Below are 26,302 nucleotides of genomic sequence, written 5' to 3' on the forward strand. Positions count from 1 at the left end.
AGATAATTGGCCCAATAACACTGAAACCATAGACGTAACTACAATTTCAGTATTGGAGCGAGGGGAGGCATTCGAAAATTTTCGCTCTCAAATGTCGATACTTTTTAGAAGTATAATATATTTATATCAATACATGTATATTATTTTTATATCATACATTTATTTAATATAATTTATTATTATAAATATAAGTGCGTATTTTAAACTAAACGTGTTACAGAATTCGCTGTCCTTGCTCCAAGGAAATTTTTCATCATATTGGACCTGTTGAACTAGCAACAAGTGAAAATTTTTTTGCGCAGTTTTCTCCACTGTTGATGTCTACTAGCGTATTTAAAGTTTCTGAGATTTTCACTTTTATTTTTTCGGAACACTCGACAAGAATTCTGATAGTACTCTGTCGTTTAAACTCTTCTGTACTGAAGAACTAAAAAATAATGACTGCAAATAATGTCTCACAATTAACGCACGTAGCAAAAGATTCAAATTCAGTATTTAAAGAAAATTTCGTTGCATAGAAAAAGAGTCAATCACCGTACCCACAAGTGTGTGTGTATTATCAGGTTCGTTCTTGTCCATGGACACAATTGTATACCAGACCGCACTTGGAGGTGAGTCATATTGCGTATTCTTTGGATTATGCTTCTTTAGTATAAAAATTTACATAAATTTCATATCATAATAGTGTCACTATGATTTTTAATACATATTTAAAATCTCCAAACCAAATATTGGCTCTCCTTTGGTCAAGAAGGCGCATGAGTTATATTTCTGATGCAAAGTCGCTGATCAGGACGGTTTCTCATTTATATTACAGTCGATGTGCGTGGTGTTAACATGATATTTCAGCTGCCATCTCGATGGCATAAAGGAAGCAGAAATATCACGATTAGTGACTCTTACTTCTGTCTGACAAATACGTCTAATTCGGCTTTTCTTCTAAGTCTAAAAACATGCTATAAACTACTCCAACTTATAGTCTGCTATGCAACCATTTCGTAGGCCACTAGACATTTACACTTCGGTAGAGGGGAACAGCCACGTTTTATGAATCGATCCAATTATCTACGTAAGCACCTCACTTGACATCATGTCATGAGTAAGGTTGTCTGATTGGTCTGGTTCAATTTCGCCAACAAGAGCCGTTGTGCTTCTGATATTAATTCAAACGGCAGAATTGCGTGACCCCACTTTAACGTCGGTTCACCTATGTAGCATGTTCACGTGTATTCATGTACCCGGTTTTGAGTTACCGGGATTCAGGCTTGTGATTGCTAAATACGGTGCTGTTTCTTGTATTCTCTCGATATTGTGAACTCCTCTGACTTAGTATGGTCTTCTCGGAATTTTTTGATTTTACATGTAACAAGACTAGTTTTCCTTTGAATGATTTTACAAAGGCTATCATTTGAGCCACGTTTATTTTTTCCCTGGAGTTCCAGATTTCTATTATTCGCTTTGTTAAGGCTTCGCTAAGGAAAGCAAAGTCCAAAAGCCAGCAAGTGTCACCTAGTTCGTTGATCTCTGCATTTTGCGATTCCAGAAAGTATTTTACTCCTCAATCAAGCTTAAGTCTCTCCCACCTTCCCAAATAGGAAGAAGATGGTAGGTGAGAATGATTTCGATCCATCACTATTTGTTGGTCACCTTCAAACACTTCTGGAAGAATTCTAAAAGCGATTTCAACAGTTCACCGCCATTAAGCCAGTGGTAGTTTTTTTAATAAATCCTTTCACTTGCAGCAGTTTCTATAATATCACTTTTAGCATCTATTTGGAAGATTCATTCGAGCAAGGGCGGAAGAACTGCAACTGAAGAATTTGAACCCTCAATGACTTTGTTCTGAAATCCTACGCAACATATGAAAACTTTTGAGAACTGGTTGACCGAGAAAAGTTTGCTTTTTAGAAAGTGCCGCGTACAAGGTAATCTTAGTTCTTTTTTATTTCCATTTACCTGTGAGAATCACTGTTTTTAACCATTAACTATAAATATATAAAATATATATATTTATATTAATATATATAAATAATAGTTAATATATAAATATATATTAACTATAAATATATAAATAAAATCACTTTGACAATCGTCAAAGTTGGCATCTTATTGATGCCCACTTTGACGATTTTCTCCGCAGGAATATCATCCTACATTCCAAAATTTGAAAAACTAGCCGTTCAAATGCAGCCAAAGATCACACTAGCTTTCCATGTGAATAATAATAAGTTTGCTTATAAAAGGACGTATATATATATTTTATTATATGGTGAATTGTATAAACGTGTTGTTTTCTGTATTAGTTGGTGCTCATATCTTTATTTGTTCAGAAAAAAGAAAAATGGACTGAGTTGAAATTTTTTCCATCTTCCTAAATATAGTCATAATTTTACTGAAATAGTTTCTGAAACGATTTCGGCAGGGTAATTGCGCATGAAAACCTGTCAAGTTCCCCGTCACGCACTTTGAAATTGTTTACATGACCAGCTTTGATTTACCTGATGAGTGTATTTGATATTGCTAAGAAGTAAGTTTCGAATTATGCATTTCTTTTTTTTTTAATACAGGGTGTTCTCGAATCGATATTTATTGAGGGACCGGGCCATTAAAATACAAGAATAAAAATCTACACTCAGTTTGAAGTAGGAGCAAAGGGTTTTGAGTTAGAGGATTAAACAGATTGTGACGTCTTTCCCGCTTATAGCGTTTTGCGAACATCACGAAGTGGGGTATATGCAAATCAGATCGTTGAACAAAATATGTAAATTGTACCGTATTTTAAAACGTGTGATGAAAATGTAAGGCTGCAACGAACGGATTGTTGCTGGGGTTCAATAACTTGAACCCCAGCAACATTACATGTGTGATGAGTAGAAGGGCATTAACGTTAGTGGAATATGCAGACATTCACTTTGTGTATGGCGTAAGTGAAGAAAATGCAAGAACTGCAGCCACCGAATACTAGCATCGTTTTCCAACAAGGCAACATCCTAATTGGCCTGTGTTTGTCAACTTCCACCATAATTTGAAGGATTAAATAAATAAATGTTTATGATCCGGGACGACCACACGGATGAGTGTGGTCGTCCCGGATCATAAAGTCAGATGAGTTCATAAGGTAGAGAGAATACAAGAAACAGCACCGTATTTAGCAGTCACGGGCTTGAACCCCGCTCATTCAAGGCACGTGTACTTATGCACATTCGCGATTAACCACTCGGCTACGGCGGCAATGAAAAGGAATCAAGACCGAGGCCGGCCCCCAGGGCTGGGCAAGGCACTTACTACATACAGGGTTAAGGGGCTTCGTTTATACATGTTGAGACTTCGATGGTTCCCTCAATTGTAGCCCCCTAGATCGGGAGTTCTGGTGCTGCGCATCCAATGAATCCCACCATTTGCACGACCCGGATCATATTCTACACAGACTGAGGAACTGGTGATGGATATCATGACCTTATATCCCTCCACTAGCACAGGAAGAGTTGCTGTGCTAGTGGAGGGATATAAGGAGGGATATAAAAACGTTCATCCCAAAACCTTCGTTTGGTGCAGAGTGCATGAAGAAGGTGTAGGTATATGCTTTTGGTTCACCTATAACAATTCACACTAGTTATAATTTGTGAAAGGCCACCTTCCTACTTTAATTCATTTTCAATTAGGGCCTCTGACTGCTGAGGAAATTTCGAAATCGTTTTTGAAAACAGTAGGGTGAAGCAACTTAAACTAGACACAAGTATAATTTCAGAAAGTTTAATATAATAATTTCATACATTAATTATACAACACCCCATATGGGCAGTTTTCTCCTCAGTTACACATATATATGTATAAGTAAATACCTTCTTGAGTAAAGTTAAGCATCCTAATATCTATAATTAATACGAGAATTATTCACATTAATCCAAATCTTAATAACACACACACATGTCAATAAAATGGTTTCTATAATTCCAATCTCAGGTTATAGTTCTTACACTCTAACTTGATGCATCCTTTACCAGAGTTCAAACAAATCATCCTCAAACTTTAACTACAATAAAACGTAATGAGTACACAGGAACACTGATTGCCTTCTAGGGAATTCCTTTAAATGCTTACTTCTGCTCCTCTGGACATATTTTTGGGGAAGAAACTTTATACGGAAAATTTTCATTTACTGTTTTCGTCAGGTACGGGCCAGCTTACTTAAAGGAGATCGCTTCCATTTTGTCTCCAGACCTCCAATTCGACTCGGATACTGTCAGGCTTCTAATTGTTCCTCATAATTTTTCGGACATCTTCGGACAGTGAATTTTCGACTCCACTTCACAAGATATCGATCTTACTTTCCTCTCACTCCGCTACACTTTACACCACTAATCAAGACATGACTCTCCACCAAAACGTCTCTACGCACTACGTCTACACACGACTGCACTTCTCCATACTGTAAGATGGCGATCTTACATTAATTCTGGTTAGGAGTTGAAGTATGGCGGAAGAAAGTAATTTTAAATTTTCAAAAAGCAAATGTGTTCTGGTAAGAGAAATAAGTGGCAAGTGTTCATGCGGGTGGGGCGGCTTTGGAAAGGAATCCAGATGCAGCCACCTGCAAAAACACGACCCGCGCTATAGGGGAAACGTGTACGGAACAGGAGATAAATAACGAGGGAGAGTCCCGTGGTAGACAGGAGTAGAAGATCGCATAGCATGAATTTAGGCTTAGAGGATATTTTTTATATATGAATTTAGTGTTGAAGGATATATTGGAAGGGCAATAGGCCGAACGTGAGAAAGTTAGAGAGCTTGGAGACAGAAACGAAAGAGAAAGGGAAGTAATGAAAACAAACAAAAGCCATCGATAAAGGCCCCCTTGACATACCGCAAAAATAAATACAAAACCCTCTGGAGTAAGGAGAGGGCGACCTGAGGAGAAGAAAAAGGGAGTCAGTGGAGGAAAAGGAGCCAAGGAGAGCAGTCGCGAGTAGTGGAGAAAAATGTAAGAGAGTGTGGGATAGTATGTGGAGAACAGTTTATGAATTGGGGATAGTTAACTAAAAGTGGAGGAGATCGAAATGAAGTAGACGAGAGAGAGGACTTTGAAGGATGAAAGAAAGAAAATGAAGATATGAAACAAGGATGGCTTGCATGGGCGGAAGGAGTTCAATCTTCGCTAGCAAGCAGCATCAATTTTTAATGTAAAAAGCAGCCTCTGGAGCAGTAAGAAACATCTTCGGAGAGTAAGGAGGGAGCATCCTGGGAGGAGAGAGAGAGAGAGAGAGAGAGAGAGAGAGAAACAGCGTAAGGAACGGAAAGGAAGCAGCCGCTGGAGAAGAAAGAAGCAGCTTAGCCGAAAAGGGATGTCCTAGTGAATACAAGTGTTTCCCGTGCTAAAGAAAGGAAGAAGAAAGAAAAACGATGGGAACAAAGGCAGTGATAGGACTCAGACGGAAGATTAGAGACAAAATTAAAAGGAAAGAAAGAGGTAGGATGTAAGATTTTAGTTTACTGTAATTAAGATACGCCTAGCCAGACGACTATTAAAAGAGGGAGAAAGATTTTTGATTGAATGTCTTATATAAGAAAGGATTTTAGGACAAGTTAGTATTGTTATAGACGAAGGTAATGATAAGGGTTGAATGGGTAGGAAAGTCTGTCCTAAGCGGGAAACCTACTATTAGGTGGAATTCGATCTCTAGATCGGATATACCAGGCAAGGTAAGGAGGAGCGTAATAGGGAGAAGCATTGGATTAAGTTAAGAAGTAATAGAAAGAGCGTTAGCAAGAAGGATATATTGGAAGGGCAATAGGCCGAACGTGAGAAAGTTAGAGAGCTTGGAGACAGAAACGAAAGAGAAAGGGAAGTAATGAAAACAAACAAAAGCCATCGATAAAGGCCCCCTTGACATACCGCAAAAATAAATACAAAACCCTCTGGAGTAAGGAGAGGGCGACCTGAGGAGAAGAGGGGGGGGGGGGGTGATTAAATTAAGAATGAAAAATAACATTAAAGGGTTCGAATTCATGTTGCTGTGGATAGGCTGATAAAGTAGTATCGTTTGATGTTGATAAGTTGTACTGTTTGTAGTGGGCAGTCTAAGGGAGTAAGGAAGATAAAGAATTATAAATAAATGATATGATTGAAAGTATAGTCAGGAAAGTAGAATGTAATAAGGGTGAGACGCATTGTGACTAGTAAGGAGTGTAACTTTGTAATCAGTGTGTGGTGCAAAGAGGAAGGTGGAATAGCAATTGTTTAAATGAGTCAGATAGATAGAAGAAAGAAACAGAGTATGTTGTAAGTACTTTGGTGTTAAAATAGTGCAGTTTCATTCATAGTGAAATTTGTTTAATGATTTATTTTTTGGATACAAATATTTGTATATGCTAAGGAGTAATCAAAATGAGTGTAAATGTTTTTGTGTTATAATATATATAGTTGTATTAAAGAAACTTTGTTAACTATGGTTGAACTGAGTGTGGTCATCCAGCACACACATGCCTAGCTGTAGGGAGAATGTTGCTAAAGAAACGTTCGATTGGAATTAAACAATATAAGGGATAGATACTCGAAAGATCCTGAAACCTTCTGAGAAATACTTCTGGTATAGGATCAGGTAGCATAAAGTGAGGGGTGAAGAGAGAGAACTGAATAGAAGTTTTAATTCTGAAAATTAAAGTATTAACAAAAGGGATTCTCACAATGCCACACATGACTCCAAAAAACCTCTAAAACAGTGCACCAAAATCGCCAAGGTCACACCCGAAAGAACGCAAATTATCCCGCCACTCACTCCTTATATATACCAAATTATGCTCCCATTTTTCCTCCCCTTATTTTTCTGTAATTCCCATTAATCCTGTCGCCCTTGACTATCTAATACCGTTTCTGTCCGCTTCGCCGTATAATTCCCTTGGCTTGGCCTTTTCTAGGAAATCGGTCTTGACCTTCTCTGGGTCAAAGTTCTCTTTCCTTTCTGGAAAAACTGCCTCGCCTTTAGACACTTTCTTTACCGTTTCAATTTTATTCAATTATTTAGCGTATTCAAATAAATATTTGCTGAATTAATCTAAGCCATATTAAGATGAAGTATCCAAAAAAATTATATTTTTTTTATTTCATTATAAAATAATAAATATTTTGTTTATACTCCGGGACGACCAAACGGTCAGGGGAGTTCACAAGACAGACAGAATACAAGAAACAGCACCGTATTCAGTAGTCACGGGCTTGAACCCCGGTCACTCAAGGCACGGGTACTTATGCACCCGCGCGCCTGACCACTTGGCTACGGCGGCCTTTACTAGTAAGCCAGAGCTTACAAAGGGCTGTATGCAGAGTTCAGGCATTACAAGCAGTAGCGCTTACACGAGAGAAATCTTGTTTATGGATACTTAATCGTATCAATAACAGCCCTGACTCAATATCTTGTGGACCAACGAGGCGGCATTTACACCAGATGGGATATTCAACATGCACAATCTCCATACATGTCAGTGGAAAATCCCGTTTCTAAGTGGGCTTTAGCGTCAATATGTAAGCCAGCAGTGTAGATAACTTTATTCATCACGAGTTCCCTGCCGCCTAAACGCTGACCATTAATTAAACTTTTTGCAGAGGAAATTTTGCCAACACTTCTGAAAGATGGTTCTTTAAATGATCGTTAGCGGAATCACTGGATTGGTCGCCGAGGTCCATTTCTTGGCCGCCATGCCCTCCTAACCTTAAACCATTGGGATTCTTATGTGCGGGTTCGCTTGAAACAAACTATTTACTCCACAGAGGTTAACAACCGAAATGACTTGTTTGAAACGCATCCACGAAGCTGCCCCTGCTATTTAAAATAACACATGCTACTCGCACGTGTACGGGATTCCTTCTGACGCCGTGTTGAAGCCTGTCTTCTGTCGCACGGCACTCATTTCGAACATCTTTTGTGATATTTGTTGCGATCGTGCTTCAGTTAGATTGCGGTACCAATTAAATTCATTTACTCGTGCTGTACAACATTATTGAGTTTCTGAGTACCCTTCAATTCATAGCTAAATTTTAATCAAAGAACATTTATTGTTCAGATTTATTGATAACCATGTAAGAACAAGTAATATTTAGTAATAATTAAAATAATGTTATTTACATAAATAAAACGTTTCTAATTAGTGTAAGCTTTTTATATAATAATGATTGCTTTTCACAAATTTACTATTATACGCAAAATGCTAGAAGTGGAAATGACATCACTAATATGTTTAACTCTCTAATTCAAAACCTGTTGCTCCTATTCTCAGTGTAGACGTTTCTTGAATTTTAATGAACCATTCCCTGAATAAATGTCGACCTTGATTTCAAGGATACGCTGCATTATTCAAGGTTACTCGAATTATAAGCCCTGATAGATGTTTAATAAAATTGTTAGACAGCTATCAGTTGCCAATGGAAAACGCAAACTGTTCACATAAAAAAAAAAAAAAAAAAAAAAAACGTTTTACAGCAGGCACTTGTAACACGTTAAAATGAGATACTAACTTATATAACTTTTTAAACTCAAACTCACCAATTTTACTACAGCCGTTTATAACTAAGTTAATTAAGAACCTCCTGAATTTGGTTATCGCTTCTTGGAACATCCCATTAAACTTATAGAGTATACACACTCAGTGATCAATAAATTATAACCACCCCACCAGTAATGGACTGTGCCCCATAGCTAGCAGTATAAAAATCCGAATAGCTTCGTACGCTAAAGCAGTGGTAATTTGCATGTGGTCGTGCAAGTCAGAGTGATAAAGTAGCATTTATGGGACGTAGTGAAAATATCACGGAGTTTCAGAAGGGCATAATTGTGGGAGCTCGTGCGTCAGTTACTTCCATATCAGAAACAGAACGTCTGTTTGCTCACGGCCCACTTAAGGTGTACAAAGAATGGTGTCGAACGGGTCAAACCAATTCCAGTCGACAGAATAAAGGATTGCGGAAGGTGGATGTTCGTGGTGCAATGTCAATTGTCACTGTGCGACAGTTGACATTGCAATACAATATGGTGAATGCAAGAACAATATCCCAAACGATGATGCGCCGCATCGTTTTCCACAGCAGATGACCCAGGAGACACCCTCTCTTCTCCGTTGATTATGGTCAACGGCGAATGCTATGTTAACAACACGCTGGTTGGACACTGGAGGACTAGAAAAGAGTGTGCTGGTCGGATGAGTCCAGATATCTGGTGCAATACGCCGACAGACGCCTTCGTGTGTGGCGCAAGCAACACGAGTCTATGGATCCATCGTGCATGGTGCCCACTGTCCAGGCAGGTGGCAGTGGTTGCTTAATATGGTCATGTTTTTCTAGCAAGAAGTAGAAACTCTGGTTCATATAGACCATCCTTTGGTGAAGTCTACAAGAGGCTCTTAGGAGACCATATGCATCCTGCCATGTTGAATTTTTTTTCTCGGACAAAACCTGATCTTCCAAGACGTTAATGCTCCATGTCATAGGGCCCGCACTGTGCACAAGCAGTTCGAAGAACAAGAAACACAGTCAAGCTGTCACCCATCTTGATTGGCCTCCAAATTCTCCTGACCTCAATCCAATTGAACACCTTCGGGATGCTTTGGAATGAGAAGTGAGGAGCATGGACACGCAACCGTCATCTATTCCGACATTGTGGAAAGTCTTACAGGCAGCATGGCTGCAGATCCCCTCGGACGCTTTCAGACATCTAGTGGAATATACATATCTCCTACTGTACATATACACAAATTTAATTCGCAGTTACGAGTTCTGAGCAGCTCAAAATAACTCTAATTAAAAGCATAATTACATTTGTTGTCATCGTTATAAAATCATTTCCGTGATATCCAGTGTCAAACAGCCTGAATATAATATCTAAACGTAAACTTAACTTACAAAGAAAACAATCTCAGGGCACACACTATATGTCAGCAATAAAATGAACTCGAAGATGAAGAGTCATAAAGGGAAAATGCTTCTCAGGGTCGCTTGTATACGTGCACCGAGGTTCGAATCCAGCTAACGACTTGAGGATTTTTTATGAGATTTTTATTCACAACGTAGTTGAGTTGGTCAGGCTCAAGCGAGAGTTGCATGCTTTTTTCTTCTAGAAATTCTCTGGGTTTTTTCGTCTGGCAAATCAGCCACAAAATTCACGCAATTTATGCCAGTATATTGATACCTCATACAAAGTTTCTTTGACGCTAAACACATAAGTCTATTCATATACAGGTTGAGCCTCAATCTATGCTTCATAAAACGGTCTCAAATAATTCAGTTAATTCGCAAATATGGCCGCGCGATTGCGGTTTAATCGGTGCGACTGAGAGAGAGAGAGCAAGAAGCGAGCAAGCAAGCGCTGGGATTTGTGAAAAAATGTATAAGCAACGATAACGAAGAAATCAGGCTTTGGAATTTGAGGGATTTAAGGTTAGATTCTGCAATCTCAATGGAAGGCCGCCGTAGCCGAGTGGTTAACCGAAGGTGCATAAGTACACGTGCCTTGAGTGACCCGGGTTCAAGCCTGTGACTGTTGAATACGGTCCTGTTTCTTGTACTTTCACTACTTTGTGAACTCCTCTGACTGTGTGGTCGTCCAGGAATATAAACAGAAAATTTATTTTATTTTTTATAAATTTGGTAAACTTTTTGACTTTCCTGCGGAGCGAGGAGAAAACTAACGATTGAATGCATTTGTGAAATTCTGATATAGTTAGGAATCGTTATTTCTTAAAATTAGAGTCAAATAGTGTTTAGTGGAGAGGATCCAAAAACATTCCAGCTGGCAAATTTGAACGATCTAAGACAAAAGATATGTTCATAGGCTTGGTCAAATCAAGTACAATTGGGATATGATCCAAGTAGTGAGGGGCCGCCGTAGCTTAGTGGTCAGGCGCGCGGGTGCATGAATACACGTGCCTTGAGTGACCGGGGTTCAAGCCCGTGACTACTGAATACGGTGCCGTTTCTTGTATTCTGTCTATCTTGTGAACTCCTCTGATCATTTGGTCGTCCCGGAGTATAAACAGAAAATTTATTTATTATTATTAGTGACTCCGTATAGGAAGAAGCTGTCTAACCACTCGAAATCTGACACTACTTCTCAGATAACTCCGTTCACTGTAACATCTAGGAATAGGAAATAAACAACTCTTTCTCCTCTAATTAAATTAAATAAAGTTCATAATTTCTGTTTATAACCAATAAGCTGTTTATTGATGGAAAACGTATCTCCTACACTAAGCTTGGCAAATATAAGTAGATGGGGAACAGTGTTCTCTTTCTTCACCTTCCCTTAATATCTCTAAATTGACACACATAATGGGAGGATTAATACCTCTAAATTGAGGTATTAATCGCATAATGGGAGGATCTCTGCTTCGTTCCTGTCACCAGACCAAAGCAGAATACTTTCCATTGGGACAGGACTTACTCCTGCTTATTGAACTTTAATCATTTTGATGTGTTCAAAATGATTAGATTTATAGTCAATTTAATCGAATCGATTTTGTAATCTGTGTTTAATCGATATGAAAGTTTTTTTTTTAATTTTTTTTTTTTGCCTCTTGTTAGAGGAAGGAAAGATATTTATTTATTGCTCTTATAATATTTAATTCTAGAATATTTAATTTATTCTAATACAGGATATAATAATGACATTAACTATGAGAGAACAGAAAATACCTGACTTCCTTAACCATTCCATAATACGCGTATCACTTGCATCCGCAATATAGGAACAGGTTTCAATCTGTCTTCCTAACTGTAAAGAAATAAGATTATACATTAATCTGTTTGTTTTTTTTAACATCGACTGTATTGATTCGAAGATATATAAATCAAAACTTGCATTAAAAATATCTTTTAATGTTTTATTAAATTTCGCTTACGTTTTATTTGAAGACTTCCGTGATTATTTAGATGGTTGGTCGGCAGCTTTGTGTAACTAGTTCAGCGCGCCTGTTTCCAGTTTGCACTAAAGTACGAAGTTGACGGCCTCTGTAGCCGAGTGGTCAGGAGTGGGAGTGCCAGTGGGAGACTATTCCGTTTACTTAAAAGTGTAGTAATTTGTAGCACTCAGGTAATGGTAGATGGGATGAGTTGGGGAAAAAGGCACTGTCCCCGAATTGCTCCTTAAAGCCAAGTGGTTGACTTGAATAAATCGTGATATGGTAAAGATAAAAGGATGAATAGTTTAGAAATGACGGTGGAGAGAGAATGTCTCTGCCAGAAATTCTGTACTTCAGGGTAATGGAAGATAATTTAAGCTTTGGGTAGGTACAAAGTGGCCCACCTTGCGACCCGGTTGAAAACCGAAGAGCGTAGCAAAAAGGATTAAGGGATTAAAAGAGAGTGGACACTAAGTAAAGTAGCCGATGGAAACAGTTCTGAAAACAACACGCGTACTTCTGGGGAAGGATGGCTTGTCCATACAGGACAAAAGAAGACGACATGAATGAATTAGAATAAAGATGCAGAAAGAGAAATTGATGGTGATTGGTCAAGATTTTGGAGGGTGAGGGAAGAACAAAAAGAAAACGCGGAGGGGAAAAAAGACGGAGCAAGGGAGAGAGAGAGAGAATGGTAAGATGTGAAGGAGTGAGGGAAAAGATTTTGGAAGGGGATGAGAAAGAGCTTCGGAGCAGTTCAGTGGGTAATGAATAGTAAAAGTATGGGAAAGGTTAAAGGAGTGCAAATGCTTAGGCGTAAAGTGCGGGAAAGTGTTGCTAGAAAGTGAGAAAGTCTAAATGGATAGCCAGAGGAATGTTCCAGAAACAAGAGCCTCGTTTTATTGAGAGAACCTGTAAAGAATGCATAACATAGCTTGCCGATCTTCTCTAAACGAAGGATCCAAGAGCAACTCCAGAGATGTATACCTAGTTAGGTCAGTAAGCCAAAGGATCCTGGAAGGCAGCTGCATAGAAGCGTAGGAAAGACCAAAAGCGAAGGATCACCAACTGGAAGAGAAAGTGAGAAAGAAAAGAAAAAAATAAGTCCTCTCGAATTTTGATTCTGTTAAACTGATGGGCAATAAATATGTCGAGCTCTGTACTTTATTATAGAAAGGAAACAGTGGTAGATTGGAAGGGAGAAAGAGTGAGAGAGAGAGAGTGAGTTATCTATCTGCAATATAGAAGCATATGTGGAGTTATGAATTAGATGTTATTGTCCTTAATAAAGAAAGTATGCGCTCTGAGTGGAGCAATGAATTTCTTTATAAACCACTGAGAGATCTGTGCCAAAGAAGGCTATATGCACTATTTTGGAGTTTATATGTACTAAGAGAGAGTGGAAATGGAATTATGTAAATATATATATATATACACACACACACACACACTGATGAGCCAAAACATTATGACCAGCGAGACGTTATGCAAATCGAAGCAAATGTAAGTGAACTACGGCGCGTGCGCGATTCGGGACATTGTATAAACAACACCTGATACTGAGTTCCGTTAATCAGTGTTACTCTTTGTTCTTCAGATGGGAAAGGCAGCAGACTAGAACGGCCAGACGACTGGGTCAGAGCATATCTGAAATGGCACGACTGGTGGGATGCTCACGGTCAGTCGTTAGTACCTACCGAAAGTGGTCCAAGGAGGGCCAACCCACGAACCGTTGCCAAGGTGTTGGACGACCACGGTTCATCGATGCTCGAGGTGAGCGAAGGCTCTCCCGGATGGTACGTGGCAACAGAAAGGCGACTGTGGCGCAAGTCGCTGGTAATTGGAATGCTGGTGACGGAAGTGTTGTGTCACAACACACACAGTACATCGAACCCTGCTAAAATGGGGCTGCATAGCCGCAGGCCGCTCTAAGTGCCCATGCTAACCATGGTTCACCGGCGACAGTGCCTACAATGGGCACGCAAGCATCGAAACGGGACCTTGAGTGATTGGAAGAAGGTCGTCTGGTCCGATGAATCACGTTTCCTGTTGCACCATGTGGACGGCCGGGTACGTGTGTGTCGTTTACCTGGGGAAGTGATGGCGCCTGGATGCACTGTGGGACGAAAACAAGCCGGTGGCAGGGGTGTCATGCTCTGGGCGATGTTCTGCTGGGATACCTTGGGTCCAATCATCCATGTGCCGGGCACTCTGACGTCTACCACCTACCTAAACATCATTGTTGACAGGTACACCCTTTCATGGAACAGTCTTCCCCTCTGGCGGTGCTGTCTTTCAGCATGATAATGCGCCATGCTACACTGCCCGGATTGTTCGAGATTGGTTCGCGGAATATGAGGAAGACGCCCAGGTATTGCCCTGGCCTCCAAATTCCTCAGACATCAATCCCATCGAGTATCTGTGGTTTGTGTTTGAACAGCAACTCCGATCTGCGGCGTGTCAACCACGGACCTTACAGAAGTTAAAGGATCTGCTGGTTACATGTTGATACCACAAGACACATTTAGAAATCTTGTAGCTTCCATGCCTCACCGGGTACGAGCTGTTTTGGCTGCATGTGGAGGATCAACATCATATAAGGTAGGTGGTCATAATGTTTTGGCTCATCGGTGTATATGTGAATCAATATTGAGATAGTGAATCACTATTGAAAGGTTAGTAAAAGGGGAAATACAATATACCAATAGTCATACGTATGTTGATAAAGGGATAGAAAATTATAAGATAATTATATTTGTATCGGAAAGTAGAGAATATATGAGAATAACCTCTCACGTATTGCTGTGGAGGAGCAAGAATTGAATGATTGTATATGCTAGTTAATTTAGTATTTTGTATTGCTCATATATTTTAGTTAGTTACAATGAGAGAATTATAATTATGTAGAGTAGAAGAAAGAAGTGGGTGATTGTGTATTTATGATTAATTTAGTGCTTGTATTTCTTATATGATTCTAACAGTGCAATAAACTTTGCTATGTTGGTAATAAAAATGTTTGATCATTCAAGAGAAATGCCTTATGGAAAACCGCTGAAGCTTATCATGGAAAGGGGAAAATAAGAAAATCCTCATTGCCCAGAATCTTCTGAGAAAGTATATTGCAGTCAGACAGCATGTGAGCCCTGGAGGAGGTGAGGATTTCAGTAGTTTGAATTGAAACTTGATGACAACTGCCATAGAGGTTTCAAGGTAAATAGGGGTTTTACAAAGATATATTTATATAATTAAATAAAAATAAAGAAAAAACTCCAGTTCGAACAATATATCATTCGAAAACTCAACCAGCAATTAAGTTTACGTTATTGACAAGAAGTTAATGAGTTAATTTTTGAAATAGTTGATGCCTTTGTGCAAATGACTGACGTTGTAGATCAGGGTATTATATAAAATACAGCGATGACGATCGAACCAGTAGTACAATGGATAAGTTTTATACATGTTTTCATTACGATATATTCTGGCGTATAAAACCCCCACCCCGTCATTTTTCACATTTATCTTTCGCATTTCGCATAGTGGTGTGTTAAAGTAAAATATGCGTTAAGAACCGCTGTCTACCTTTTAATTCAATTATTGGTGCTCTTTCTTTTAAAAGTTTGCATTGTGACATTTTATTATACTGCACAGTAAAATGTAAAGAAAGCGGTAAGCATACAAACAGAGTACTCTTTATGTAGGTCAAGAAACCAAACCTTGTAGGCATAGGATTTGCCTGTAGGTTTTGGTGCTCTAGTGTACACAAAGGCTTTTATTATTATTTTTTTTTGTTGTTCATTACTTTCGGGTGGTGTACCACTAACAAGACATTCGCCGGCCATGAGTGGCATTCATGCCACAGGTTGGCCACAATATTTTAGTAACGCAATGGTCTAAATTAAAAGTACATTGGTCAGTATATAGCTTTGCGAATTCGATTATCTGCACTCTGTTTTATTTATATGAAGAAGGCAGATGGTTTCAAGTATGCTGGCAGAGAACATTGCGTTGTTCATTCAAGTGCCGACCAATTAAAACCAGTGGCATCTCGTGGCTCTGATGTATGGTGGTGCTGCGTCCTTTATGAAATTTCTGCTTCCTTCATTAAATTTCCTTTGTTATAAGACATGTAGACATACACAGTAATAATAATAAGAAAGTTAAAAGCACTACAAAACATTAACTGGACATTTACCATTAACAGACTTGGGTAATCTCGAAATTTTATTTAAAAATTAAACCCATTCTTTGGTTTTTATTTGTTGAAAATAGATTAATAACTTTTTCATTCAAGTTTGATTCACTGTTCAAATCGGCACTGCTCGCTCTGCAGTTCTTTTGACTCGTTTTTTCACCTCTAAAAAATGCACGTTGGCAACCTGCCAACTAGCCATTGACTCAACCACTGGGACCAAAATGTGGAAGTGTGTCGCGCACAGTTACACCTACGATTAAACTTCAAAATTGAAAACGATTTCGTGTTTTTATTCGTTTATTACTGAAATGATTATTGGAAATAGAGGATGAGTACAGTATACTATATGAGGGACATGTTAATAAAATTATTCATTGCTTTGCATTGTTCTTAACAAAATTTCATAATAACTCCGTTGACTGCATATTTAGCTTTAAAAGCTGGGAGTGCTGCAGTTTAGCAATGCTTACCAAAGAGCCGCCCCTGACTAAAACCAGAGAACTAAAACTGCTTTTTATGCTTTCTGCTGTTGACTCAAATTTTAGCGTTCCACCTGTAGGTTAACATCGCATCAAAGATACATGCTAAACTCAGAAGGAGCAGTAATAGCCTACGATGTGATTGTGTGTATGCAAATTCCGAGGCTACGTGGCTGGATATATTGGGCGTATTCTTCAGTCACTTTGTGTTGCTGGACGAAAAACACAAACACTCACCGAAACCAACTAAACGGGCCACGTTGTGGAAAAAAGCCGAGATTAGTTACCCCGTCGAAACAGGAATTGAATCCATGCCTCTTCCGAATGGTTTGGAAGGACGGTGATCATAACCATTCTGCTAGTTGTGTGGCCATTAATTTAGTAATTAATGGTATTTAAAATTAATTAAGAGAAATATAAGTGAAATTAAGAGTATTACGTTAGAATTAAGCTCTTATATAATAATTACTTATAAGGAGTAATTATAAGTTCGTATAAATAATTATCTTGAAGTTATATTACTTACTTTTTTCGATTGTTCTTCCATCAGTTTGATGTTACTTTCGTAGAAATGTATGTAAAACTTGTAAATATCGTTTTCTGGGAAGGACTTCAGGAGACCTTAAAAAAAAAAAACATGTATATGTGTGTTATCATCATGATCATTAGTATGCGGGAGGCAGCCATGTTCATTCAACAGCCGTATAATTAAAACTAGTTTTTGTACTTTTCTGATGTTGATCGGAATTTTGATGTCCTGCCTACTTTAACGTCCAGTATACCTCGAGCTAGAATATACTTTTAAAATATTTGAATGCTTACATTTCTTGTTTTTATGTAGATGCTGTTCGTACTGTAAATAAAAAAAAAAAAAAACACTATCTCGTGAAATATCGTAACATACATTTCTTTATTAATCAAATTGAACAAATTTTCAACTACAGCTTTTTCAGACAGGGTTTATGTATATGCTGTTAATAATAATGTGGACAAAGTTAGTTTCCTGTAAAATATTCTACTCTAGGACCAACTATGAGAAATTCTGGGCATCCCATTGCGGGTGCATCATTAAACTCCCTTGCTGTGCGATTACAAAAAGAACATTTCTTTATTAATAAAGAAAATACATTTCTTTATTAATCAAATTGAACAAATTTTCAACTACAGCTTTTTCAGACAGGGTTTATGTATATGCTGTTAATAATAATGTGGACAAAGTTAGTTTCCTGTAAAATATTCTACTCTAGGACCAACTATGAGAAATTCTGGGCATCCCATTGCGGGTGCATCATTAAACTCCCTTGCTGTGCGATTACAAAAAGAAACAAAGAAAAAACAAACTTAATTCAGATTATTTGATTTCATTCGAAGGAATAATCACGACAGACAGTATATTATACACAGATTTTAACGTTTGAAGTTTTGAAAATTATTATTATAGTCAGATTGAAAGTAAGATTGGGGGAATATTTTTCTGTTTAAAAGGGAAAAAAATATTCCGTTCTATTCGTTTTAGAACAGGATATCTACGTGCAAATATTTTTAAAAGAAAGGCTAAAAGTATTTTTCGTAATAGCATTGATATCTCATATTGGGCGAAGGAGATCAACGAATTGTCTTGGTATCGCACTACAAATAAACAACACTTCTGAGAGAGAGAGAGAGAGAGAGAGAGAGAGAGAGAGAGAGAGAGAGAGAGAGAGAGAGAATGCTATATATTCCCAACGTGTGTGTATAAAGGAGGCATCGGTTAAGTTCCAGTGATAATATTCATAATGTTTCCACTGAGAGCTGGCTCCATCTTGTGTGTTCTTGTCCGTCTTGTATTTGCTATTTGTAAATGTGACTAACGTGAATAGAGCTACCAATTTTTGCTAGAATTATCGCATAGACAGTGGTAATCGATAGGTACTGCTCTACGTGAACTAACGTTATCAGTGGTGTCCGTCAGGGTTCGGTGTTCAGCCCATTGTTGTTTTGTATGTTTATCAATGATATTGATGAAGGTATATCAAGCTTAATGTCAAAGTTTGCAGATGATACAAAGGGTTTTTAATGACAGTATGCTGCTGCAACAGGATCTGGAAAAGTTGGGTAGATGAGCTGAGAATTGGCAACTGAAGTTTAACGTTGACAAATGCAAAGTACTGCATATGGGCAGCAGTAACCCCACAGAAATGTACCAACGATGTGGTGTTACACTCAGAGTAGTGGAGAATGAAAGAGACCTGGCGGTAATTGTGCAGTCAGATATCAGTTTTTCTGAGTAGTGCAGACAAGCTGCCGTGAGGTCTTGTCAATGATATACAGGAATTTTGCGAGCAGGGATAAGGAGGTGATTATCCCCTTGTATAAGGCAATGGCCCGGCCACACCTTGAGTACAGGGTCTGGAAGCTCCGTTTTAGGAAGGATGTAGAGTTGCTAGAACGAGTACAGAGAAAGGCAATAAGATTGGTGTGAAGGGAACAAAGGGGTGCTCTTATGAAGAAAGACAAGTTCTGCAAATTGCAGCTTCTGGAGATTAGGCACCTGCGAGGTGATCTAATTGAGGTGTAGAAGGCCTTGAACAGATTGAGTAAGCTCAATGCTCGTGGGAGTCTTCCTCTTGCTCAAACTACAAACCTGAGGGGGGGGCATAGATTCAAACTGAGGAAAGATAGTTGTAGAATAGATGTGCGGAAGTTTGGCTTTAATCAGCGGGTAGTTGATTGCTGGAAGAAACTTCCATCTGTTGTTGTGGAGGTTGATAGCTTAAATAAATTCAAGGCACAACTAGACAAACATTTAGAATGAATGCATCAGTGAAATGAGAAGTTTTTTTTTTTTTTTTTGGCTGATGCTGTATAAGCTTGCTTTCTTGCATCATGTGCCTCTACTAATGGTAATGCATACTTGGGAAAGCAGTTTGCATCGCTATATAGCTTTCTTTCAATGTGGGCATTCCTTTAACTGACAAAAGTAGGTAACACCGACACTTAAGTTGTAAAACGAGCGATGAAGTCGTGAGATATTTGAACAGTGGCTACAACTAAGCTTTAATATGATTGCCAGTCGTCGAGAAAGTCATTATTAGTATGGAAGTTCGTATGCTTGCGGCCCTGTGTGTGTGTGTGTGTGTGTGTGTGTGTGGACGATGCAACACTCGCCTGGCCCTTCTAAGAGGTATTGCATTACATCGTCTTGTTCAAGTTGGTTACAGAGGTGTCTTCTGTGAGTATTCCCCGAAGGAGAAGCAGATATAAAATGCCGCTTTGAATTAAAATAAAACATTTGTAAGAATTTTACTTTTAGAATTTTTGTACTAGTAAATATATACTGAAAATGCAAGACTCTGCAAAGCAAGATGAGTGTGAGTTGTGTTGGCTATTGTGAGTTGCGTTGTTCATCTGGCCACTTAGTGGGAGGCGCGATCACCAAGGAAGGCACTTGGCAGTATCCATTCACGGCACAAGGAGCCAGGCCAGGACAGTGGGGGGGATCACCTGACAGAGCCTCCCCTCCAGGAGAGCAAGGAAGGAGAGAGCCCAGGAAAAGAAATGGGATGGAAGGAAAGGCTCCTCCTTTCCTTCCATCCTGCCTCCTGCATAGAGGGGGATGTCCCCAGGTGAGTAGGATTGCAAAACCACTAGTGGGTAGAGCCCTATAAAGGGGTAATAGTTAAAAGATGGGAAAACAGTAGACAGTTAGACAGCTTAAATAAAAAAGGGACGGAGTCGCCAAGTGAGTCCACAATCCTACCCCAGAAAGGGGTTAGCAAGGACTGTGTCAAAGACCCAATATTTCCACGCTGGGAAAATTCAGCGTCAGCAGTCTGGGCTGGGGTATAGTCCTAGCAGGTGAGTTTATTGATGAGTAGTGGCAGCAGCAGCCAACAGCGATTTTCTCTTCTTAAAAAGATTTGAGTTGAAGTGAAGGAGGGAAGTGAATGCCTCTTTACTTTTAATGAGGTTGTGGTGAGGTTCAAGCGAAGTAAGATTGGTAGACAGTAGAAGTTGGTTTCTGAGATCAAGATAAATATTACAGTTCTGCATGAGATGGATCCAATCCTCTGACTCTCTACAAAAACACTTATCATCATTATCCAGTCTTAGATACTTTAACTTGGTTCTAACTGAACTGTAGCCAGCTATAATGTAGGTGGTTTCCAAATTAGGGGTTAGCTAGGTCAGGATGCTGGAAGTGAAGAAGCTTATCTCAGGAATGAAGTTCTGTGTGATATCCCCTTTATTACTAAGAGTCTACAGAGTTTGCCAAAGTTTGTATACTTCGGCCCATAGCCGATTCTTTTTTGTTTTTATTTCCTGATCAGGTATGGTAGTGAGCCCTATGAATTACACTGGCTAATACAGATGTAAGCTGTGTGTCAGTCCAAGGAAGGCAATATATAAGTCCAGGGGGTAGTATACCAGTGATAACTTGTAAGGCTATGGTGGAGTTGTACGGCAGGCTGTAGTTGTTCTAAGGAGCAAGCCTCTGGATCCTGACTAATTGTTAGCAATTGTAACTTTATAGGGCAGTTTCCAGGCATCCAAACGCTCAGATGCAAATAAGAAAAAGTTCCATTTATGAGTCATTTTGCTGCCACAGAGCCCTGTAAAACGATTTCTTTATTCGAATAGGCAGCTAATACACTGTGCATTATTCTCCCATTGGCAACCATTTTGGCATGGGCAGGTTACGAACAACCTGTATCAGATAAAGCCTGTAATCGAACACTGGCAGTCCAGTATGCGCAGGAACTGCAGAGAGGAAGTTGTTCTAGCTCGCCCTCGCATAGGACATAGTCATCTGACGCATGTTGACTCCCCTATGTGTGAGAATTGTGACACCTTTTTAACTATTTGTCACATTTTAACCGAGCGTCCACGTTTTAGACAGGAACGTGTTTTATATTTTACCGCCTTTAGTCATCTGGCTGAGCCTTATGCACTCAGTCAGACTTTATCTGACAATGACAATGTATCTGCTGTTTCTAGCTTTTTAAAATGGATAAACGTTTTACTCTTATTTAAAAAAAAATCACCTTTCATTATTTCTTTATTGATATATCCTTTTTATACCTGTTTTATTATATGTATATCTTGACTTAGTGACCTAATTCATTTGGTCACTGAAAGCTTCACATTTTTTTTTTATATGACTTTGTTTTGACGCCTTAGTTGCTAACGTGCCAATAAATTCGATTAATCAATGAATTATTCGAATAAAAGGGTATTTTTTTTCGTTTTTCAATCAACTTTTTAATTTTCCCCTTTTCCCAACAGATGCCGATGCGATCGGTAGGTTTCGCTCGCCGGTGGCGCTCTTATTTATTTATTTATTTTGATTACAAGGCTATAGTTTTTAATTAGACTCGTTAAAAAACTGGGTTTAGTTCAAAATTTTCCTGGTAGATGGCAGCCCTCTGCTCTCAAAAATACAGTAGGCTTGAGTTTGCTCCTAAGAAAAGATTAAGCTCGTGTTTATCTGTAGTATAGATTTGAGTTTATTCAACTTCTTTTAATTATATTTGCTTAAGCTGTTTCTGTGATATGTATAAAAAGTACAGTTGGCTCGAATTTGTTTTTATTTAACTTTATTTGTTCAACTTTTGTTTGTTCAACTTCGTAAGAAAAGATTAGTTTAATGGTTATATTTGCTTACTTAATTAAGCTGATTGCTTATTCTGTGAAATGTGTAAAAAGACAAATTTCAAATGAAATTCAAACTTGTAATGAGCATCTTTCAAAATATAAAGCGTTTAGGGCTGAAGCATCTTTCAAAGGTAAAATGTTTGTGTTTATCTGTAGTCTTAAGTGTAGACGTGAGTTTGTTAAACTTTTCAAGAAAAGATTAATTTTGTAGTTATATTTCCTTAATTAAGCTGCTTGGCTATGGTGTGAAATCTAATGTGTAAAAACAAGACAAACTCCAAATTAAATTCCAACTTTTAATGAACGTTTCAAAGATACAGTGGCCATGGCTATCGAAACATCGCGGTGTGGGTCAATGTCGTGGTGGATTAACCAGAAGTGTTCGGCAATGGCCGAGTGTTCAATGTCCGCTAAGCGGATGGCTCTTTCGTGTTCCGAAAGACGTTTTCCGAGCCGTCTCCCAGTTTGGGAGACGGCTCGGACATAGAACACTCGGCCATTGCCAAACACATCTGGTCAACCCACCACGACATTGACACACACCGCGATGCGTTATTGTAGATAGGTCCCGCCACTACCGGGGGCGCGGCTGGTTGGAGTCGTTGAACATCACACGCTCTAATATCTCAGTCAACAGGAGCAATGGATGTCGTGTCCACCCTATCATTGAAGCAACCATTTTGATGAATGACAAACGTTGGCAACGTGCGTCACAGGCTTCAACATCCAACAATTAACCATCACATCACGCAGTACATGACTGCAGTACACGCCCTCGAGTTCCACACTCTTAACTGTCAGTTTGACTGACGAAGGTTAACAAACTAACCGAAAGCTTTTGTATGTATTTAATTTAATATATGTGTGTTTTCCAATTAATATTAAACTTGTCGTTACTTATTCTGTCTCCCTTTCGCTCTGTGTAACGTAATAATCCAAAATAATAAAAACGAATATTATTTTGTGCTTGTAGGAAGGCATGCTTTTGCCTGAAGTAATCTGGATTTATAACTGTGGACAGCGCTACACATTTAAGTCTGAAACAGGAATTAGTGTTAACATTTTTTCCCTCATTTCCTTTTTACGAATGTATGATGAGTATTTCTCGTTCAACCATTTGCGAATTTCATTATGTGATAGCGTTCTTTCGCTAACTTCCTTTTTTCTCGCTCTTTAATTCTCTCTTCCACTCAAACTTCAAAAACAAGTCTATTAGCTCAACTCCATTTAAAATTTTTCTTTTTCGTTTGTTCTCTCTCTCTCTCTCTCTCTCTCTCTCTCTCTCTCTCTCTCTCACACACACACACACACACAACACACACACTTTTGCGCAATCAGAGATGTCCCTGACTTTTGCCAGGATACTGTATATTTATTTATTTAAAAGAGTGACATACCGTTAATATCAATGCGGCCCACCCTAATGAGAAATACCGGATGTCCTTCTTTATCAAATCCTAAAAATCCTTGGCAGCAATGTTCTTGGATCACCTAGAAGGAGATTAAAATTGTAACTAATAATAAATTTGTAATTTAATATATCGACAGTAATATGAAGCTAACAGCTTCTGTAAAAATGCTAGGAAAGATTAATTTCTTATCTTTCTAGGATGTACAGGTGTCGTGTCTCCATCCATTCACTGAGAGCAATGTGCTATTCTGATGTGAGGATGCTTCTCGCAGTAGTTCATATTACCCTTAATGGCTATATTTCGTAAGCTGCGTACTTTCAAGGCAAAATACCGATTATTCCAAATTCACTAAAACTGGGCTAATAGAAATCTGACGATTATCAATTTTTTTTAAGCTATCCATATATCGCGTATTGTAGTTGAAGCATAGGATATTATATTGGACGAAATAGTAGTAGTAGTAGTAGTAGTAGTAGTAGTGGCACATGATGCAAGAAAGCAAGTGTAGGAGCTTATGCAGCATCAGCCAAAAAAAAAAATCATCACACCATTCCCTCCAAATGCCTGTCCAGTTCAGCCTTAAATTTATTTAACCTATCAACTTCCACAACGACAGATGGAAGTTTGTTCCAGCAATTAACCACCCGCTGGCTAAAGGCAAATTTCCGCACATCTATTCTACATCTATCCTTTCTTAATTTGAACTTATGTCCCCGTAGGTTCGTAATCTGAACAAGTGGAAGGATCCCATCAGAATTCAGCGTGCTCAACCCATTCAAGGCCTTATAGACCTCAATCAGATCACCGCGCAGGTGCCTAGTCTCCAGCCACTGCAATTTGCAGAACTTAAGCCTCTCTTGGTAAGAGAATCCCTTCATTCCCCTCACCAATCGTGTTGCTCTTCTCTGTACACGCTCAAGCAAATCTACATCCTTCCTAAAATGAGGCCTCCAGACTTGTACGCAATACTCAAGGCGTGGCCTGACCATTGCCTTATACAGAGGGACAATCACCTCCTTTTCCCTGCTAGCAAAATTCCTATATATCATTGACAAAACCCCATGACCTGCCCTAGCAGCCTGTCTGCATTGCTCAGAAAACTTCATATCTGACTGCACAATTACTCCCAGGTCTTTTTCATTTTCTACCACCTTAAGTGTAGTACCACACAGTTGGTACGTTTCTCTGGGGTTACTTCTACCCATATGCAGTACTTTGCATTTGTCAAGGTTGAACTTCAGTTGCCACTTCTTAGCCCATCTGCCCAAATTATCTAGATCCTGTTGCAGTAGCACACTGCCATTACTGTCATTAACAACCCTGCCAACCTTTGTGTCATCTGCAAACTTCGACATTAAGCCTGATATACCTTCATCAATATCATTGATAAATACACAAAACAACAGTGGACCCAACACCGAACCCTGTGGGACTCCACTAATAACATTAGTCCACGAAGAGCAGCACCCATTGATTACCACCCTCTGTCTTCTCCCACTTAACCATCCTCTTATCCATTGTAGCAACTTACCCTTAATACCATTCTGCTCCAATTTGTACAGTAGTCTTCCATGCGCAACAGTGTCAAAAGCTTTCCTGAAATCCAAGTATATGATATCAAAATTATTTTTCGCATCCAGTTCCTTTGTGACCACATCATAATAACCAATCAAATTTGTCAGACAAGACTTTCCCTTAACAAACCCATGCTGTGTTTGAATTATTGCTGCAGTCTTGTCTAGATGATCCTGCAATGCATCTTTAACCAGTGACTCCATTATTTTACCCGGAACAGAAGTTAAACTAACTGGTCTGTAATTACTCGTGTCACCCTTCGATCCACCTTTGTGAATTGGGGACACATTTGCACATCTCCAGTCCGTGGGAACCTCCCCTGAGTCCAAGGATGCTCTCATAATTATGGCTAAAGGTTTGCTTAGTTGCTTTGCCGCCTCCTTTAAAATAACTGGATAGATCCCATCCACCCCAGGTGCCTTTCTTATGTTTAACTTCAACAATTTCTCCTCCACTTTGCTCTCAGTTATTACAAAATCATTAAGCACACTGCTACAATTTGATAACCTTCTTCCATTTTCAAACTGTAATAATTCCTCACGTGTGAATGTAGATGCAAAATACTCATTCAGTTTGTTTGCTATCTGAGCAGGATCATCAACAGTCGAACCATCGATGTCAAGTGGACCAATCATATTCATCCCCTTCCTTTTAGAGTTTATATAAGTAAAGAAATCCTTGCTGTTTTTCTTAGCATCCTTTGCCAAAGATTTCTCGTAATCCGCCTTCGCCTGCCGAACCTCCTTTGTGACCTGATTGCAGACTAGCTTATATCTGCCACAGGCTTCTGCGTCACCTGATAATTTATATGCATCCCATGCATTTTTCTTCTCTGTCACGAGTCTCATTAGTTCATTTGATAACCATTTAGGCCTAAACCTTGAACGATATTTCTTAATCGGTATATAAAGTCTAGTAGCTTCCACGATTAATTCCTTGAATGCTTCCCACTTAGAATTTACTGTTGGTAACATCGTCAGTTGATCCCACTGTACAGAATTTAAAAACTGTCTGAGACCACTGTACTCCCCTTTACGGAAGCAAAAATTAATGGACAATATAGCAGATTCGTTCGAAACGAAAAAATATTTCGTTTTGCGCATAAAAGACGTTTTTCTAATTTTTTG

The 26,302-nt window shown here is 38.9% G+C and overlaps 1 protein-coding gene across 1 annotated transcript in view; it reads right to left on the reverse strand.

Moving 5' to 3' along the window:
• Positions 1-26,302, reverse strand: part of LOC150081801 (SEC14-like protein 2) — an 80,948-nt gene that overhangs the window by 17,283 nt on the left and 37,363 nt on the right. The window contains exons 6-8 of the mRNA XM_090379680.1: positions 23,586-23,679; positions 17,081-17,175; positions 11,678-11,756 (exon numbers count right to left, since the gene is read on the reverse strand). Of these exons, the coding sequence (XP_090235806.1) occupies positions 11,678-11,756; positions 17,081-17,175; positions 23,586-23,679 (268 nt within the window). The remainder of the gene's footprint in view (positions 1-11,677; positions 11,757-17,080; positions 17,176-23,585; positions 23,680-26,302) is intronic.

The sequence above is a fragment of the Mastigoproctus giganteus genome, chromosome 8 (genome assembly GCF_048544385.1).
Source record: "Mastigoproctus giganteus isolate SK-2022 chromosome 8, ASM4854438v1, whole genome shotgun sequence".
In the NCBI taxonomy this organism is placed as follows: Eukaryota; Metazoa; Arthropoda; class Arachnida; order Uropygi; family Thelyphonidae; genus Mastigoproctus; species Mastigoproctus giganteus.